Here is an 18,462-nt window from a genome sequence, read left to right as displayed (position 1 = left end):
ATCCCACATTCATACAACCAGTAGACCAATGAGGCTGACTTTGTCTTGGTAAGGGACATATGTCCTAGCAACCATGGGTGTTGAACTATATAAACTAGCCTGTACGGCTTCCTCTGTGGAGAATAGGGACCAGTGGGATATATGAAGCAGAGAGTCTGTTACAGTATCGCAAGGCTGTGATCGAGTTTGGTAACAATGAAACCTTACACTGCTTCCAATCAGCAAGTTCCTCACAGGCAGGCAGGCAGGCAGGCAGGCAGGCAGGCACACACACACACACGCACACACACACACAAATATAAAAATCAAGGACAGGTTAAGCTGGTCTCTTCATTCTCTCTGCAGTCAGTGAGAATCATTTTATAGGTCCCGGATGTTTGCTTTCCTGACTGGTCCTTGTTGGCGGGCTGCCAAAGCATGCATCACTCAATAAGATGACATTACAGAACAGCCTAGAGACACGCACGTAAACAAGCCTACATGAAAATACACAGCAAAATTCAGTCACGGGTCATCTTACAGGGAAAGCACGCTGAATAGACACACTTCCTTCCCAACTAGTATAACTGTACACTTGTTTTACCATTAGAGGAAATTGAGTAATAGACTAACTGTTTTTGAATCCATGCAGCTTCTCCATTTAGGCATAGGTTATCTTCTTGATTCAACCCAAGTTGTGGTTTCCCCTCCACAACCCCCCCACCCCCACAAAACAGCAGCCATCATGGTCAGACTGGAACAAAGACGTTCTTTAAGTGTTTAATACACCACAGTCTCTAATCCATTAGTTGATTATTACAGACGCACAGCGTCACATGATGGTGGTGAGGCCCAAAAAGGAATCATCATTGTCACATGATGGTCGTGAGGCCCAAACAGGAATCATCCGTGTCACATGATGGTGGTGAGGCCAAAACAGGAATCATCCGTGTTACATGATGGTGGAGGGGCCCAAACAGGAATCATCCGTGTCACATGATGGTGGTGAGGCCCAAACAGGAATCATCAGTGTCACATGATGGTGGTGAGGCCCAAACAGGAATCATCCGTGTCACATGGTGGTGGAGGGGCCCAAACAGGAATCATCCGTGTCACATGGTGGTGGAGGGGCCCAAACAGGAATCATCCGTGTCACATGATGGTGGTGAGGCCCAAACAGGAATCATCAGTGTCACATGGTGGTGGGGCCAAAACAGGAATCATGGGACATTGGCTGGCTGGAAGACGACTCTCTAGCCCAGACCCAGCACAGTCAGTCATTGGCAGGAGGGAAGCCAGACAGTGTGGAGACAAAGAGGCCAGGGATTTCTCCACACCAAAGGGGGACATCAACCCATGACCATGGGACACTGGACACAGCCAGGGGGACCATGTGACACTGCAGAGTGGTGAGCCCTGCGATTTCAAATTTGATGATGGGGGCTCATCACCCCATGGTAACCTTACTAGAGAGGTTATACTGAAGAACTTCAAGGATAAGAGGGGAACTTTCATTGGGCTTAATATATATTTTGGTGGCGTAATCTATGAGCTAGAATTCTGTTGCAGCTTCCTTTTCAGGCCCTTCTGAGAATTCTGTTGTAGCTTCCTTTTCAGGCCCTTCTGAGAATTCTGTTGCAGCTTCCTTTTCAGGCCCTTCTGAGAATTCTGTTGTAGCTTCCTTTTCAGGCCCTTCTGAGAATTCTGTTGTAGCTTCCTTTTCAGGCCCTTCTGAGAATTCTGTTGTAGCTTCCTTTTCAGGCCCTTCTGAGAATTCTGTTGTAGCTTCCTTTTCAGGCCCTTCTGAGAATTCTGTTGTAGCTTCCTTTTCAGGCCCTTCTGAGAATTCTGTTGTAGCTTCCTTTTCAGGCCCTTCTGAGAATTCTGTTGCAGCTTCCTTTTCAGGCCCTTCTGAGAATTCTGTTGTAGCTTCCTTTTCAGGCCCTTCTGAGAATTCTGTTGTAGCTTCCTTTTCAGGCCCTTCTCCTTGGGGATCTTCCTGCTCTACATTACTTTTTTTTTTTTAACAGGTTTCTGGTTTCCCCCCCTCACTGTAATGTTGGTGTTCCCCCAGCCACTCCGGGCCCCCTGGTTTCCCCCCCTCACTGTAATGTTGGTGTTCCCCCAGCCACTCTGGGCCCCCTGGTTTCCCCCCTCACTGTAATGTTGGTGTTCCCCCAGCCACTCTGGGCCCCCTGGTTTCCCCCCCTCACTGTAATGTTGGTGTTCCCCCAGCCACTCTGGGCCCCCTGGTTTCCCCCCCTCACTGTAATGTTGGTGTTCCCCCAGCCACTCCGGGCCCCCTGGTTTCCCCCCCTCACTGTAATGTTGGTGTTACCCCAGCCACTCCGGGCCCCCTGGTTTCCCCCCTCACTGTAATGTTGGTGTTCCCCCAGCCACTCCGGGCCCCCTGGTTTCCCCCCTCACTGTAATGTTGGTGTTCCCCCAGCCATTCCGGGCCCCCTGGTTTCCCCCCTCACTGTAATGTTGGTGTTCCCCCAGCCATTCTGGGACCCCTGGTTTCCCCCCCTCACTGTAATGTTGGTGTTACCCCAGCCATTCTGGGCCCCCTGGTTTCCCCCCCTCACTGTAATGTTGGTGTTCCCCCAGCCACTCCGGGCCCCCTGGTTTCCCCCCTCACTGTAATGTTGGTGTTCCCCCAGCCATTCTGGGCCCCCTGGGCCCCCCTCACTGTAATGTTAGTGTTCCCCCAGCCATCCCAGGCCCACTGGTCCCCCCTACAGCTGACTGTAATGTTAGTGTTCCCCCAGCCATCCCAGGCCCTCTGGGCCCCTCTACAGCTGACTGTAATGTTAGTGTTCCCCCAGCCATCCCAGGCCCACTGGTCCCCTCTACAGCTGACTGTAATGTTAGTGTTCCCCCAGCCATCCCAGGCCCTCTGGGCCCCTCTACAGCTGACTGTAATGTTAGTGTTCCCCCAACCATCCCAGGCCCTCTGGTCCCCTCTACAGCTGACTGTAATGTTAGTATTCCCCCAGCCTCCCAGGCCCACTGGTCCCCTCTACAGCTGACTGTAATGTTAGTGTTCCCCCAACCATCCCAGGCCCTCTGGGCCCCTCTACAGCTGACTGTAATGTTAGTGTTCCCCCAGCCATCCCAGGCCCTCTGGGCCCCTCTACAGCTGACTGTAATGTTAGTGTTCCCCCAGCCATCCCAGGCCCACTGGTCCCCTCTACAGCTGACTGTAATGTTAGTGTTCCCCCAGCCATCCCAGGCCCACTGGTCCCCTCTACAGCTGACTGTAATGTTAGTATTCCCCCAGCCTCCCAGGCCCACTGGTCCCCTCTACAGCTGACTGTAATGTTAGTGTTCCCCCAGCCATCCCAGGCCCTCTGGGCCCCTCTACAGCTGACTGTAATGTTAGTGTTCCCCCAGCCATCCCAGGCCCTCTGGGCCCCTCTACAGCTGACTGTAATGTTAGTGTTCCCCCAGCCATCCCAGGCCCTCTGGGCCCCTCTACAGCTGACTGTAATGTTAGTGTTCCCCCAACCATCCCAGGCCCACTGGTCCCCTCTACAGCTGACTGTAATGTTAGTGTTCCCCCAGCCATCCCAGGCCCACTGGTCCCCTCTACAGCTGACTGTAATGTTAGTGTTCCCCCAACCATCCCAGGCCCACTGGTCCCCCCTACAGCTGACTGTAATGTTAGTGTTCCCCCAGCCATCCCGGGCCCCCCTACAGCTGACTGTAATGTTAGTGTTCCCCCAGCCATCCCAGGCCCACTGGTCCCCTCTACAGCTGACTGTAATGTTAGTGTTCCCCCAGCCATCCCAGGCCCTCTGGGCCCCTCTACAGCTGACTGTAATGTTAGTGTTCCCCCAGCCATCCCAGGCCCTCTGGGCCCCTCTACAGCTGACTGTAATGTTAGTGTTCCCCCAGCCATCCCAGGCCCACTGGGCCCCTCTACAGCTGACTGTAATGTTAGTGTTCCCCCAACCATCCCAGGCCCACTGGGCCCCTCTACAGCTGACTGTAATGTTAGTGTTCCCCCAGCCATCCCAGGCCCTCTGGGCCCCTCTACAGCTGACTGTAATGTTAGTGTTCCCCCAGCCATCCCAGGCCCACTGGGCCCCTCTACAGCTGACTGTAATGTTAGTGTTCCCCCAGCCATCCCAGGCCCTCTGGGCCCCTCTACAGCTGACTGTAATGTTAGTGTTCCCCCAGCCATCCCAGGCCCTCTGGGCCCCTCTACAGCTGACTGTAATGTTAGTGTTCCCCCAGCCATCCCAGGCCCTCTGGGCCCCTCTACAGCTGACTGTAATGTTAGTGTTCCCCCAGCCATCCCAGGCCCTCTGGGCCCCTCTACAGCTGACTGTAATGTTAGTGTTCCCCCAGCCATCCCAGGCCCACTGGGCCCCTCTACAGCTGACTGTAATGTTAGTGTTCCCCCAGCCATCCCAGGCCCACTGGGCCCCCCTTTAACTTACAGCCAGTCGACAGCCCGGACAAATCTCACGCTCTGATGGAAAATTCACAAAGAAATAGATCCTGTAATGAATTCAATGGCAAGAGTTTACAGCACGGTGTTGTTGGAATCCTGTACAGTAATCCTGTCCATGGAACCCTGTACAGTAAGGAAGTGGGGCTATCAAGGGGTCTTGCCTCGAGAATAATAACAAAGTTAACAACTGAATAAGATCAAAGATGGGAGACTTACAGGCCTTTCTTCTGTGATCCTTCTCATACAGGCCTAGTCTTTGATCAGGAAACTGACTAGGAGGAAGTTATGTCAAGTAATATCAACAGAGATGAGCAGACCCTTCAGGGATAGAAGTATGGAATGGACATTCCATTACAGCTGACATGACAAGGAATCTGACAAGTCCTATCCTGTTATGATTAGGATAATGTTCTGCTGGAGATTTCCCTGAAAATAAACCACTATCTGGTCTGCTATATCACCATCTTCCGCTTGGTATTACCATAATGCACCTCTGTAGCCTATTTGTTACAGAAACATTTTGAGTTGCAACAACAGTTAGCATAACCTAAAGTTTCCTAAACCTAATTCACGCCAATAGCAGTTTTAGACCTAAAACAAGTTAGGTCTAAATGTAAAGTTAGTCTGATTGATCCTGTGCGTATATCTTAGGTCAACAGCAGCAGGTATAGCCCAGGCCAAGTTATACTGCAGGATTCCACAACTGGCAACCCGGTTTTATTTGGCCCCCCAAGTTCTGAGCAAATGTTTTATTTATTTTTTATTGTTTGACATAAAAGACTGCAAAAACACCAGGAAATGTTGCTCCAAGTGATTTTAATTTAAGAAATATTTTCCCAAGTATAATAGAGAGACACGTGATTGTATACAAATGTAAACAAGGTTTGAAATGATTGTTTTAGTCAAACATATCCATTTGGGCTACTTGCAGTCAATTTGAAATTATTACAAATGATTTGTAATTATAAACTGGGTGGTTCGATCCCTAAATGCTGATTCACAGACAGCCGTGGTATCAGACCATATACCACCACAGGTATGAAAAAAACATTTATTTTTACTGCTATAATTACATTGGTAACCAGTTTAGAATTGCAATAAGGCACCTCGGGGGGTTTGTGGTATATGGCCAATATACCATGACCTAGGGATGTGTCCAGGCACTCCGCGTTGAATCGTGCATAAGAACAGCCCTTAGCCAATGTTTATTGGCCATATACCACACCCCCTCGGGCCTTATTGCTTAATTATGTTCCGTTCCCCTGACCATCTGCTCAAGAAAACAAATTGAATCTAGTTGACGATCCCTGTTATATAGTATTTACATGGGAGGCTGCATGGCAGGTCCCCCTCACTGGAGCATTGGGTAAGCTGCAGTAGTAGAAGCTTAGAGAGAAAATGTTGGTGACAGACACTAAGAGGCAGAGCAAATGACATATGGACACATCATGAGTCATTCATCATGACACATCAACACACTGGGACTTCAACCAATCCCCTGCTTTTACTCACAGATTCAGGAAGTGAATGATGATTTTTCAAGAGTACAGGATAGGCCAAATGTCAATAAATCTAATGTCAATTCGAGCTTCTTGTTTCAATTACAAACATCTCTGATGGCAATTTCTGTCATTCAGCTATAATTTATATCCGCATACTTGTACACAAGAGACATGTGGTGGAAGGGTGTGAAAGTGTTTTGAATAGGTTTAAGTTTCATAAGGCCACTTATATCCTTCACTCATAGAAAGCTGCATATGGGCTGATCCACATCACTAAGGGAAATCAACAACAACCAAAAAATGGATGTAGGAATAGGTTAGGCTACTTCTGACGAAGACAGAAATCTTCAGTTCCCTCTGACGCTCCTTGAAGTTTTAACCAGGCCTTGCAGGTAGGGATGTGCCAGTGTCGGCTCAGTCGTGGCTGGAGGGGGCGGATTCTGTCGCCTCAGATTCTGAAAGACTTCCTACAAGAGTCAGACCTGCTACATTATTAAAGGAGATCATTTGGAAATCATTTCTTGTGAAGAAAAGTTCTGAATAATGTATTTAAGTGGATTATCTGGGTTGCGTTACTAAGGGTCATAGATAAATGATAACGTTGTCATAAGCTACACTACAGGACCAAAGGTATGTGGACACCTGCTTGTCGAACATGTCATTCCAAAATCATGGGCATTAACATGGATTTGGTCCCCCTTTGCTGCTATAAAAGCCTCCACTCTTCTGGGAAGGCTTTCCACTAGATGCTGGAACGTTGTTGCGTGGACTTGCTTCCATTCAGCCGCAAGAGCATTAGTGAGGCCGGGCACTGATGTTGGGCAATTAGGCCTGGCTCGCAGTCAGTGTTCCAATTCATCCCAAAGGTGTTCGATGGGGTTGAGGTCAGGGTTCTGTGAAGGCCAGTCAAGTTCTTCCACACAGATCTTGACAAACCATTTCTGTATGTACCTCGCTTTGTGCATGGGGGCACTGTCATGCTGAAACAGGAAAGGGCCTTCCCCAAACTGTTGCCACACAGTTAGAAGCACAAAATCATCTAGAATGTTATTGTATGCTGTAGTGTTAAGATTTCCCTTTACTGGAACTAAGGGGCCCGAACCACAAAAAACAGCCCCAACCATTATTCCTCCTCCAAACTTTACAGTTGGCACTATGCAGTCGGACAGGTAGCGTTCTCCTGGCATCCGCCAAACCCAGATTCGTCCGTCAGACTGCCAGATGGTCAACCGTGATTCATCCCGCCAGAGAAGGCGTTTCCACTGCTCCAGAGTCCAATGGCGAAGAGCTTTACGCCACTCCAGCTGACGCTTGGCATTGCGCATGGTGATCTTAGGCTTGTGTGCGGCTGCTCGGCCATGGAAACCCATTTCATGAAGCTCCCGACAAACAGTTCTTGTGTTGTCATTGCTTCCAGAGGCTGTTTGGAACTCGTAGTGAGTGTTGCATAGTCACATACTTTTGCATATATAGTATATAACATATCGGTTGTGTTAGGCTCTACGTTGCCATTCATTCAATAACCATATCTTATTTAATTGTCTGAGAAATAAAGACAGATTGCCAGCCTTAAACTTAAACTACATAAAATAGATCGGTTTCCGCTCGGCTCCGGGCAACCGAGCGGAAATGGAGGAAAACTCGCCTCCCTGCGGACCTGGCATTCTTTCACTCGCTCCTCTCTACATTTTCCTCTTCCGTCTCTACTGCTAAAGCCACTTTCTACCACTCTAAATTCCAAGCATCTGCCTCTAACCCTAGGAAGCTCTTTGCCACCTTCTCCTCCCTCCTGAATCCTCCTCCCCCTCCCCCTCTCTGCGGATGACTTCGTCAACCATTTTGAAAAGAAGGTCGACGACATCCGATCCTCGTTTGCTAAGTCAAACGACACCGCTGGTCCTGCTCACACTGCCCTACCCTGTGCTTTGATCTCTTTCTCCCCTCTCTCCCCAGATGAAATCTCGCGTCTTGTGACGGCCGACCGCCCAACAACCTGCCCGCTTGACCCTATCCCCTCCTCTCTTCTCCAGACCATTTCCGGAGACCTTCTCCCTTACCTCACCTCGCTCATCAACTCATCCTTGACCGCTGGCTACGTCCCTTCCGTCTTCAAGAGAGCGAGAGTTGCACCCCTTCTGAAAAAACCTACACTCGATCCCTCCGATGTCAACAACTACAGACCAGTATCCCTTCTTTCTTTTCTCTCCAAAACTCTTGAACGTGCTGTCCTTGGCCAGCTCTCCTGCTATCTCTCTCAGAATGACCTTCTTGATCCAAACCAGTCAGGTTTCAAGACTGGTCATTCAACTGAGACTGCTCTTCTCTGCGTCACGGAGGCTCTCCGCACTGCTAAAGCTAACTCTCTCTCCTCTGCTCTCATCCTTCTAGACCTATCTGCTGCCTTTGATACTGTGAACCATCAGATCCTCCTCTCCACCCTCTCCGAGTTGGGCATCTCCGGCGCGGCCCACGCTTGCATTGCGTCCTACCTGACAGGTCGCTCCTACCAGGTGGCGTGGCGAGAATCTGTCTCCGCACCACGTGCTCTCACCACTGGTGTCCCCCAGGGAGCTGTTCTAGGCCCTCTCCTATCCTCGCTATACACCAAGTCACTTGGCTCTGTCATATCCTCACATGGTCTCTCCTATCATTGCTATGCAGACGACACACAATTAATCTTCTCCTTTCCCCCTTCTGATAACCAGGTGGCGAATCGCATCTCTGCATGTCTGGCCGACATATCAGTGTGGATGACGGATCACCATCTCAAGCTGAACCTCAGCAAGACGGAGCTGCTCTTCCTCCTGGGGAAGGACTGCCCGTTCCATGATCTCGCCATCACGGTTGACAACTCCATTGTGTCCTCCTCCCAGAGTGCTAAGAACCTTGGCGTGACCCTGGACAACACCCTGTCGTTCTCCACTAACATCAAGGCGGTGACCCGATCCTGTAGGTTCATGCTCTACAACATTCGCTGAGTACGACCCTGCCTCACACAGGAAGCGGCGCAGGTCCTAATCCAGGCACTTGTCATCTCCTGTCTGGATTACTGCAACTCGCTGTTGGCTGGGCTCCCTGCCTCTGCCATTAAACCCCTACAACTCATCCAGAAAGCCGCAGCCCGTCTGGTGTTCAACCTTCCCAAGTTCTCTCACGTCACCCCGCTCCTCCGCTCTCTCCACTGGCTTCCAGTTGAAGCTCGCATCCGCTACAAGACCATGGTGCTTGCCTACAGAGCTGTGAGGGGAACGGCACCTCCGTACCTTCAGGCTCTGATCAGGCCCTACACCCAAACAAGGGCACTGCGTTCATCCACCTCTGGCCTGCTCGCCTCCCTACCTCTGAGGAAGCACAGTTCCCGCTCAGCCCAGTCAAAACTGTTCGCTGCTCTGGCACCCCAATGGTGGAACAAGCTCCCTCACGACGCCAGGACAGCGGAGTCAATCACCACCTTCCGGAGACACCTGAAACCCCACCTCTTCAAGTAATACCTGGGATAGCATAAAGTAATCCTTCTAACCCCCCCTCCCCCCCCTTAAAAGATTTAGATGCACTATTGTAAAGTGGTTGTTCCACTGGATATCATAAGGTGAATGCACCAATTTGTAAGTCGCTCTGGATAAGAGCATCTGCTAAATGACTTAAATGTAAATGTAGGTCTTTGGGTATGACCATTGAGATAACTACGAAACTGCTAGGTCTGTGCTTCCATCATATAGGCCCAGGCTTCTAGGCCTGTGCTTCCATCATATAGGCCCAGGCTTCTAGGCCTGTGCTTCCATCATATAGGCCCAGGCTTCTAGGCCTGTGCTTCCATCATATAGGCCCAGGCTTCTAGGCCTGTGCTTCCATCATATAGGCCCAGGCTTCTAGGCCTGTGCTTCCATCATATAGGCCCAGGCTTCTAGGCCTGTGCTTCCATCATATAGGCCCAGGCTTCTAGGCCTGTGCTTTCATCATATAGGCCCAGGCTTCTAGGCCTGTGCTTCCATCATATAGGCCCAGGCTTCTAGGCCTGTGCTTCCATCATATAGGCCCAGGCTTCTAGGCCTGTGCTTTCATCATTCTTCTTACTTTTGGTCCACATTCACACTTTCAGTCAAACCGTTAAAATAAAATATCCCTTTGGCCCACTTTTGAGGTCAATTGCAGCTCACACATTTGAGTACAATGTCTCCACATCCAGTACATCATAGCAAAGGGCTAGATAAAGTCAAAATAAATACATCCTATTTAACCGTCAGACATTCCCAGGGAGGGAGAGACATTTCCCGTGACCCCTGACACAGAACCAACCCAAACCGGCTGCGTGCGTGCGCCATCGTGCATAAATGCATTTTGTCCCCCCACACCAAACACGATCACGACATGCAGGTTAAAATATCAAAACAAACTCTGAACCAATTACATTAATTTGGGGACAGGTCAAAAAGCATTAAACATTTATGGCAATTTATCTAGCTAGCTTGCACATGCTAGCTAATTTGTCCTATTTAGCTAGCTTGCTGTTGCTAGCTAATTTGTCCTGGGATATACACATTGAGTTGTTATTTTACCTGAAATGCACAAGGTCCTCTACTCCGGCCAATTAATCCACACATAAAACGGTCAACCGAATCGTTTCTAGTCATCTCTCCTCCCAGGCCTTTTCTTCTCTTGACTTTATATTGCGATTGGCAACTTTCATAAATTAGGTGCATTAACGCCACCGGCCTCGTTCGTCTTTCAGTCACCCACGTGGGTATAACCAATGAGGAGATTGCATGTGGGTACCTGCTTCTATGAACCAATGAGGAGATGGGAGAGGCAGGACTTAGAAATAGAACTGACTTCTATTTTAGCCCTTGGCAACGCTGACAGTCGTTGGCGCGCGTGAGCAGTGTGGGTGCAATAATTGAATAACATGTATGTCTAAATTTATTTTGCAACACGAGAAGTGTAGTCAGCCTGTGAGAGGACACTGTAGTTACATTTTTTTTATACCTTTATTTAACTAGTTAAGTAACCGATGGAAACTATGGAACTGAGAAGGGGAAGAACAGGGTGTTTGTTATCAACTCAGGTCATCTAAACAAGCACAGGCGGAGAAGTATAGGACAACTGAACTGGAGCCATTCCTTGGGTAACTCTTCTCAGTTACACCAGTAAACAGTACAATGAAGCCCTTCCCTGCCTCCTGGTAAAACAGTTCCTTTTCAGGCCTTTGTCGTATAGGGTAGCTGAAACATATTTAAATGTATTTTTTTTGTTTTTTTTACCCCTTTTTCTCCCCAATTCCGTGGTATCCAATTGGTAGTTACAGTCTTGTCTCGTCGCTGCAACTCCCATACGGACTTGGGAGAGACGAAGGTCGAGAGCCATGCGTCCTCCGAAACACGACCCAACCAAGCCGTACTGCTTCTTGACATAATGCCCGCTTAACCCAGAAGCCAGCCGCACCAATGTGTCGAAGGAAACACCGTACACCTGGCGACCGTGTCAGCGTGCATGCGCCCGGCCCGCCACAGGAGTTGCTAGAACGCTATGGGACAAGAACATCCCTGCCGGCCAAGCCCTCCCCTAACCAGGATGACGCTGGGCCAATTGTGCGCCGCCCCATGGGTCTCCCAGTCGCGGCCGACTGCGACAGAGCCTGGACTCGAACCGGGATCTCTAGTGGCACAGCTAACAACTGAGATGCAGTGCCTGCAAAAGAGATAGCACTCTATATTTATACCAGGGGAATGCCTCAAAAAGGTGTCTTAAATAGCCATAAATGTACTCTTTCATCTGAATTTAGGCTTCATGTTTGAAACCTAGGCCCTGTGGCTGATAATAGTCATTTGGCTCCAGATCCAGATCAGCACTCCTGTTGCTTTTACCTGAAGCTCTGACAGCCAACTGAACCTCTCCCTCTGTTGCCATGACAGCTGCCTAAGAAGAAAAACCGTGGACTAGTGGTCACGACACCCTGATGAAAGCCTTGGCAACGGAGCCAATTCATATCCATACACAGCGTTCACTGTGACAAACTGTTCAGAGTTGAAAATGGAGGAAGGTAATAAAAAGGATTGCTATTTTTCATATTTCCAGTGGCATGTCAAGAACGCTGCCTTTTGCAGGCTATTAAATGCCAGGTCTGCTTTTGATAAAAACTACTTAGATACAATAGCATCATAAAAAGATGCCATGTTATCAAAAAAATACAGGCTCCACGTTTCTGAACCTCAAGACATATTACAAAATGAGCAGATTGACTGCAGGAAACAGCATCCATCACCTTTAAGATGCCCAAGGATTGCGATCCTGCATAGCAGATGACTCAAATTTCCGCTGAAAGAAAAGCAGGTCACAGAGGTCTTCCTACCTGGCAGCCCCTCCTGCAGAGTACACAAACCAGACTGTCTCTGGCATCAATCTGTTAATCTGCTGTTTAAACAACACGTGGCTCCCTGGCCTGTATACCTGCTGCAGCGAGACGTGACCAGGCAGACATGAAGGGAGAGGTGGAAGGAGAGGGAGCCACGAGGCAGATGGCTGCCCAGCAGGAGAGGAGAAGAGGAAGGGGAGAGGAAAGGGTGAGAGGGGAGAGAGAGAGATAGAGGGGGCGGGGGGAAGGAGTCAAAGCCAGGAAGGATGCATTCAGCTGCTACCTGTCTGACCCTGCATCGAACCACCTTCCAAGAGGAATGTTGGAAGGAATGGAAAACCGTGGGGAAGGAGGGAGGAGGGGAAGGAGGGAGGAGAACAGGGAAGTGGTCAGAGGGGTCATAGAGGACTGGAGAGAGGAAGCAGAAGTAGAGTGTTGCTGCTGCTCAACACGCTCAAGAGGCATAGGCTACTACCTGAATTGCTCTTGTGCAATGTGTAGCCTAGTTCTGGGCGTAAAATACTAGGCTAGACATGTAGAGACATGATTTGTTTACAACGTTTCAGAGATAGCAGGAAAACGGAAGAGTGCTGGTAGACTACTAGCCAACATCCTGTAAACAAATGAACCAAATGAACCACAAGAACAGTGGTAACAGTACACTTCAGTGTCGCTTATCAACTAACATTACAATGTCAATTGTCATCCAAAGTGTGACAATTGAATTATGACTCCTACATAAAGCTAAAAATGACTATCACAAACCTTTAAAAGGACGAAAGAGATACAGTAAACGGTAATCAATAGGTTATTGATTCAAGCCCAGAACAATCTGTATTGCGTACACAGTAAAGTAGGTGTGACACATCTAAAGGTGTGGTGTGTCGGCGTTCCAGAAGCAAACATATGCTAAGGCTTATTTTCAACCCACTTTAGTGAAAATAACTGCAAAGCAACAAAGCATAAATATATTTCTGTAAAATACTGGCTAAATGTTGATAACCAGTCATAATATTGGTTTTCTTTCTTAAATGTTTTCAAAAGCGTGCAACAAAGTAACAGTTAACTTGAGGTTGAGGTTGGGTTTTGAAGTTGAGGACCAGACAGAGACTTCCTTGTTCTTTGAATTTTGGAGTAAAAAAACAAGACATGAGCACTGTACAATATTGAACTACACTACATGGCCAAAAGTATGTGGACACCTGCTCTTTCAACATCTCATTCCAAAATCATGTGCATTAACATGGATTTGGTCCCCCCCTTTGCTGCTATAACAGCCTCCACTCTTCTGGGAAGGCTTTCTATTAGATGTTGGAACGTTGTTGCGTGGACTTGCTTCCATTCAGCCACAAGAGCATTAGTGAGGCCGAGCACTGATGTTGGGCGATTAGGCCTGGCTCGCAGTCAGCGTTCCAATTCATCAGAAAGGTTTTAGATGGAGTTCGAGGTCAGGACTCTGTGCAAGCCTGTCAAGTTCTTCCACACCGATCTCGACAAACCATTTCTGTATGGACCTTGCTTTGTACATGGGGCACTGTCATGCTGAAACAGGAAAGGGTCTACACCAAACTGTTGCCACAAATTTGGAAGCACAGAATCATCTAGAATGTCATTGTATTTTGTAGCATTAAGATTTCCCTTCACTGGAACTAAGTAGCCTAGCCCAAACCATGCTCCAGAGTCCAATAGCGGCGAGCATTACAGCACTCCAGCTGACGCTTGGCATTGCGCATGGTGATCTTAGGCTTGTGTGCGGCTGCTCGGCCATGGAAACCCATTTCACGAAGCTCCCGACAAATCGTTATTGTGCTGACGTTGCTTCCAGAGGCAGTTTGGAACTCGGTAGTGAGTGTTGCATAGTCACATACTTTTGTATATATAGTATATAACATATTGGTTGTGTTAGGCCCTACGTTGCATTCATTCAATAACCATATCTTATGTCATTGTCTGAGTAATAAAGACAAAGATTTCCATCACTAACCGGTCCCATTCTGTGAGCTTGTGTGGTCTAGCCGTTGTTCCTCCTATATGTTTCCACTTCACAATAACAGCACTTACAGATGACCGGGGCAGCTCTAGCAGGGCAGCACTGACGAGTTGGAAAGCTGGCATCCTATGACGGTGCCACGTTGAAAGTCACTGAGCTCTTTAAAAAAAAAAAAACTTTATTCAACTAGGCAAGTCAGTTAAGAACAAATTCTTATTTACAATGACGGTCCTACCACGGCCAAACCCGGATGACGCTGGGCCAATTGTGTGCTGCCCTACGGGTCTCCCAATCACAGCCGGATGTGAACAGCCTCTTCAGTACGGCCATTCTAATGCCAATGTTTGTCTATAAAGATTGCGCGGCTGTGTGCTCCATTTTATACACCTGTCAGCAACGTGCGTGGCTGATTTAGCCGAATCCACTCATTTAAAGGGGTGTCCACCTACTTTTGGCCATGTAGTGTATTTGTTTTACTTGTATTGATTGAGATGAAAGGCTGGTATATTATTTCTTCGGGGTATATCGAACATTTTTACAAGCTTCTGCAGAAGGCTGAACTTGCGTTAGCTAGCATATGCTACCAAATATGTAGTAAGAGGAAGCCCACTAGCGGGCAGTGGGAGAAGATGGATTTTGGCCAACATTCTGCACATTTTCTCATCAATGAAACATTTGATCTTAATACAATTTTCTGTTCCCGAAACTAGAAAAGGTTATGATAACACCAAACCGGCTGCGCGCGTGCGCCATCGTGTATAAATTTATTTTGTCCCCCCACACCAAACGCGATCACGACACGCAGGTTAAAATATCAAAACAAACTCTGAACCAATGACATTAATTTGGGGACAGGTCGAAAAGCATTAGCTAGTTAGCTTGCACTTGCTAGCTAATTTGTCCTATTTAGCTAGCTTGCTGTTGCTAGCTAATTTGTCCTGGGATATAAACATTGAGTTGTTATTTTATCTGAAACACACAAGGTCCTCTACTCTGACAATTAATCCACACATAAAACAGCCAACCAAATCATTTCTAGTCATCTCTCCTCCTTCCAGGCTTTTTCATCTTTGAACTTATATTGTGATCGGCATCTACACTTTCATAGTATTACCACAGCCGACAAAACAGTTTGTCTTTCAATCACCTACGTGGGTATAACCAGCGCGATCTGTGTCAGAAATAGAAAGGAGTTCTATTTTAGCCCTTGGCATCGCGTTCCCTGTGGCTCAGTTGGTAGAGCATGGTGTTTGCAACGCCAGCATGGTGGGTTCGATTCCCACGGGGGGCCAGTACAAATAAAAAAAATAATGCATGATATTAAAATGAAATGTATGTATTCACTACTGTAAGTCACTCTGGATAAGAGCGTCTGCTAAATGACTAAAATGTAAAATGCATCGCAGACGCTCGTTGGCGCGCGCAAGCAGTGTGGGTGCAATAATTGAACAACATGGATTTCTACATTTATTTTGTGACGCTCGCTCACGCGACATATCCGGTCTGGTCAGCATGTAAGAGTAGACTAAGTTGTGTAGACTTTAGCCTTTTCACAATCCTGCAATAAAGAGGGGAAGGGGTTCTGGCTCTCTGTTGTATTCTCAAATGAACATTGCCTTTTGGTCTAGTTGTAAGATCTCCAATCTGTATTATTTGATTGTCACTCTCTCAGTATATCAGCAATGTAAATCTGTTTTGCAGCTTATCATATGGCAGGACTATTCAACTGGTGGCCCGCGGGCCAGATCCGGACCGTTTCTTAATTTAGACTGGCCTTTTAATCAATTCTGAACATTAAAAGAAATCCCACACAAATCCAACATTCAGTGCCAAAATGACAAGCACCATTGTGTGGTTTCCATGATAATTTTTTCATCATTTGAATTTATCTCTAGCTTTGTAGTATTTATTGAGATACTTAGTTTTCAGATCATTTAAAAAAATTACCTAATTACTTAAGACAATTTTAATAGTTGTTTAAATAAAATAATTAGCAATGATTATCTAATTTTCAATTATTATCATCAACATGTTTTCATTGCACCTCGACCCGTGTTGGTTGAGCTCCTCCACTTCTTTCCTAATTACTTTCAGCAACATTTCCTTTTAAGAAAAAGTGCTTTATTGGTGGGTGTGCGTTTTTTTTATACAGTTCTTCCGAAGAATAATCGCATGTGGAAAACATCCGGCCCCCCTGCAATTAACCTTTTTTACAACTGGCCCCTGTAAGAATATAGTTGAATAGCCCTGTCAAATGGCATGCATCGCCAATGCTGCCATAGGCCTACAGTATGATGGCATTACTGGCCTAATGGGCATCTGAAGCAGAGAATAGCTAAACTCATTGTTTACATGTTGAGCTGTATGTTCTCAATTTAAAATGTTACCAGTAGACAATGTATATGAGGCAAACCATATACCAGATTTTGTACATGCCTTTAAAGTTCTGACATATAAAATAGTTTAGTGCAAATCCAACCCTTGTAACTTAGGTACATTATGAAAATAAAGAGATGACAATTAGGCTACAGGAGATGAGCATTACAGGTATCATTTTAAGTTCATTACATTTAATTTCATTCATTTTAGCAATATTGCTTTCAAAATGATTGCAGTCGTTCCCATAGATAGTAGTACATGGTTGTTCTGTCTGTGTATCACTGACCCTGAAGAAACTAGGGACTGGGCTAACACAGCTAACCTTTTAAGTAAATAATATGCTGTTTTAATAAACATTTTGTTGGCTTTATAATCGTGTGAGAAAATTAACTAGCTAGTAAGTTAGTTAACCTTGTACGCTACCAAGGTATTTCTGGCTTTTCTCAAAACGAACCTCACTGTGTCTAGCTTCTTGTTGTCCCTTATGCCAGCCTTTACAGTAAAACATCACTTCAGAACCGTCACAAATATTGATATGACCACCACTGTAGACCATTTCTCCCCTGTTGTCACAGATTTAGCTCATCTCGAAATAAAAGCTGGGAAAACCTGCAAACTTTGTAAAAATGTTTGTCACCAGTGTTATGTTGACATCGTTAGTCGTCACACGCGGTCTCTCCCACGACGATAACCTGGACAGCACCGTTGGAGCTCCGCCCGAGTAAAGCGACACTAACCTGGACAGCACCGTTGGAGCTCCGCCCGAGTAAAGGCGTTGGACGTGTTGTGAGGCGTCTGTGATTTACACCGGGTTCAAAACCCTCTTTAACTGATTTCTGCAATTAAACCAAAATGATAACGAACCCCGATGGGGTAACCCAGACACGCTACTGGGGGCTATAAAGTTGAAGCATCCGTTAATTAATAAACGTTGCTTTCTCACCACCACATATGGTAGTGGGAGAGGACGGAACTAGGTGAAACTGGGCAGACATTTTGCTAATTTTCTCATAGATGAAACATTTTTATTTCAATAGATTCGTCTGTTGCCAAAACATAAATATGTTACGAACACAACGCACTAAGTTTTAAAGAATTGCGTTTCTGCACACGCGCACTTCACACGTTTCTTAACGGAAATATGTAAATGATGCTGCAACGCGCCAATAGGATCTCGCTAGCTCGTGCTTGCCCACTTCCTTGCTTGTTTTGCTCACTATACTTAATTTGCTCCACTATAAAACGACACAGATGAACTACCTTGGTTACTTATAAATATATTTATGTCTGTGATTGAACTTCCACAGGCTTCCCGGGGCTAGCTTACAGCTAGCTAGCTAACTTTGGTTTAAAACAAACGAAAGTGTTCTAAAATCCTTGTCAGTAATATGAATGTAATTTTGCAATGTATGCTATAGCAAATACATTACCTTGATCTGCTTCCTCCATCTTTACGCTGTATGCTGTTTCTGCTATTGTGTTTTTGGTCAAAAAGCTTGCAGGTTCCCCACTTCGCTCCAGCAATATTGCGCACTTGCATGCTGCTAGGCAGCAGGGGTGGGGCCCTCTGTGACGTCAAGCCGTAGAAAGAGCACGTAGAAGTGTAAACAAGAGCCAGGCACGTGGTTAAAAACTCCACAGTGGTGTAATACAAAGCGGAGTCAAGGAGTTATCCAGCTAACTTGCCTAAATATTCTGAAAAACATGTTTTGGGGGAAAGATAAGCTTGAGATGGGCATGGTCTAATTGAGTCAACAGCCACAAACACATATCGAAGTTTAGCTCACCAAATGAACCAGAA

General features: G+C 46.9%; 1 protein-coding gene across 5 annotated transcripts in view; it reads right to left on the bottom strand.

The window, feature by feature from the left end:
* The window catches only part of LOC106590894 (tumor protein D52), a 45,937-nt gene extending 27,689 nt beyond the window's left edge, over nucleotides 1-18,248 (bottom strand). For 2 of the 5 annotated variants that reach the window (XM_045694938.2, XM_045694941.2), the window contains exon 1: nucleotides 18,092-18,248. In XM_045694938.2, the coding sequence (XP_045550894.1) occupies nucleotides 18,092-18,110 (19 nt within the window). In that variant the 5' untranslated portion in view covers nucleotides 18,111-18,248. Of the gene's footprint in view, nucleotides 1-17,298; nucleotides 17,738-18,091 lie in introns of those variants that run through there. The other 3 variants (XM_045694939.2, XM_045694940.2, XM_082961294.1) reach the window with 3 other exon arrangements.
* Nucleotides 18,249-18,462: the final 214 nt, after the last annotated feature.

The sequence above is a fragment of the Salmo salar genome, chromosome 14 (genome assembly GCF_965601325.2).
Source record: "Salmo salar chromosome 14, fSalSal1, whole genome shotgun sequence".
Taxonomy (NCBI): domain Eukaryota; kingdom Metazoa; phylum Chordata; class Actinopteri; order Salmoniformes; family Salmonidae; genus Salmo; species Salmo salar.
This window is presented reverse-complemented; position numbering and strand designations above follow the sequence as displayed.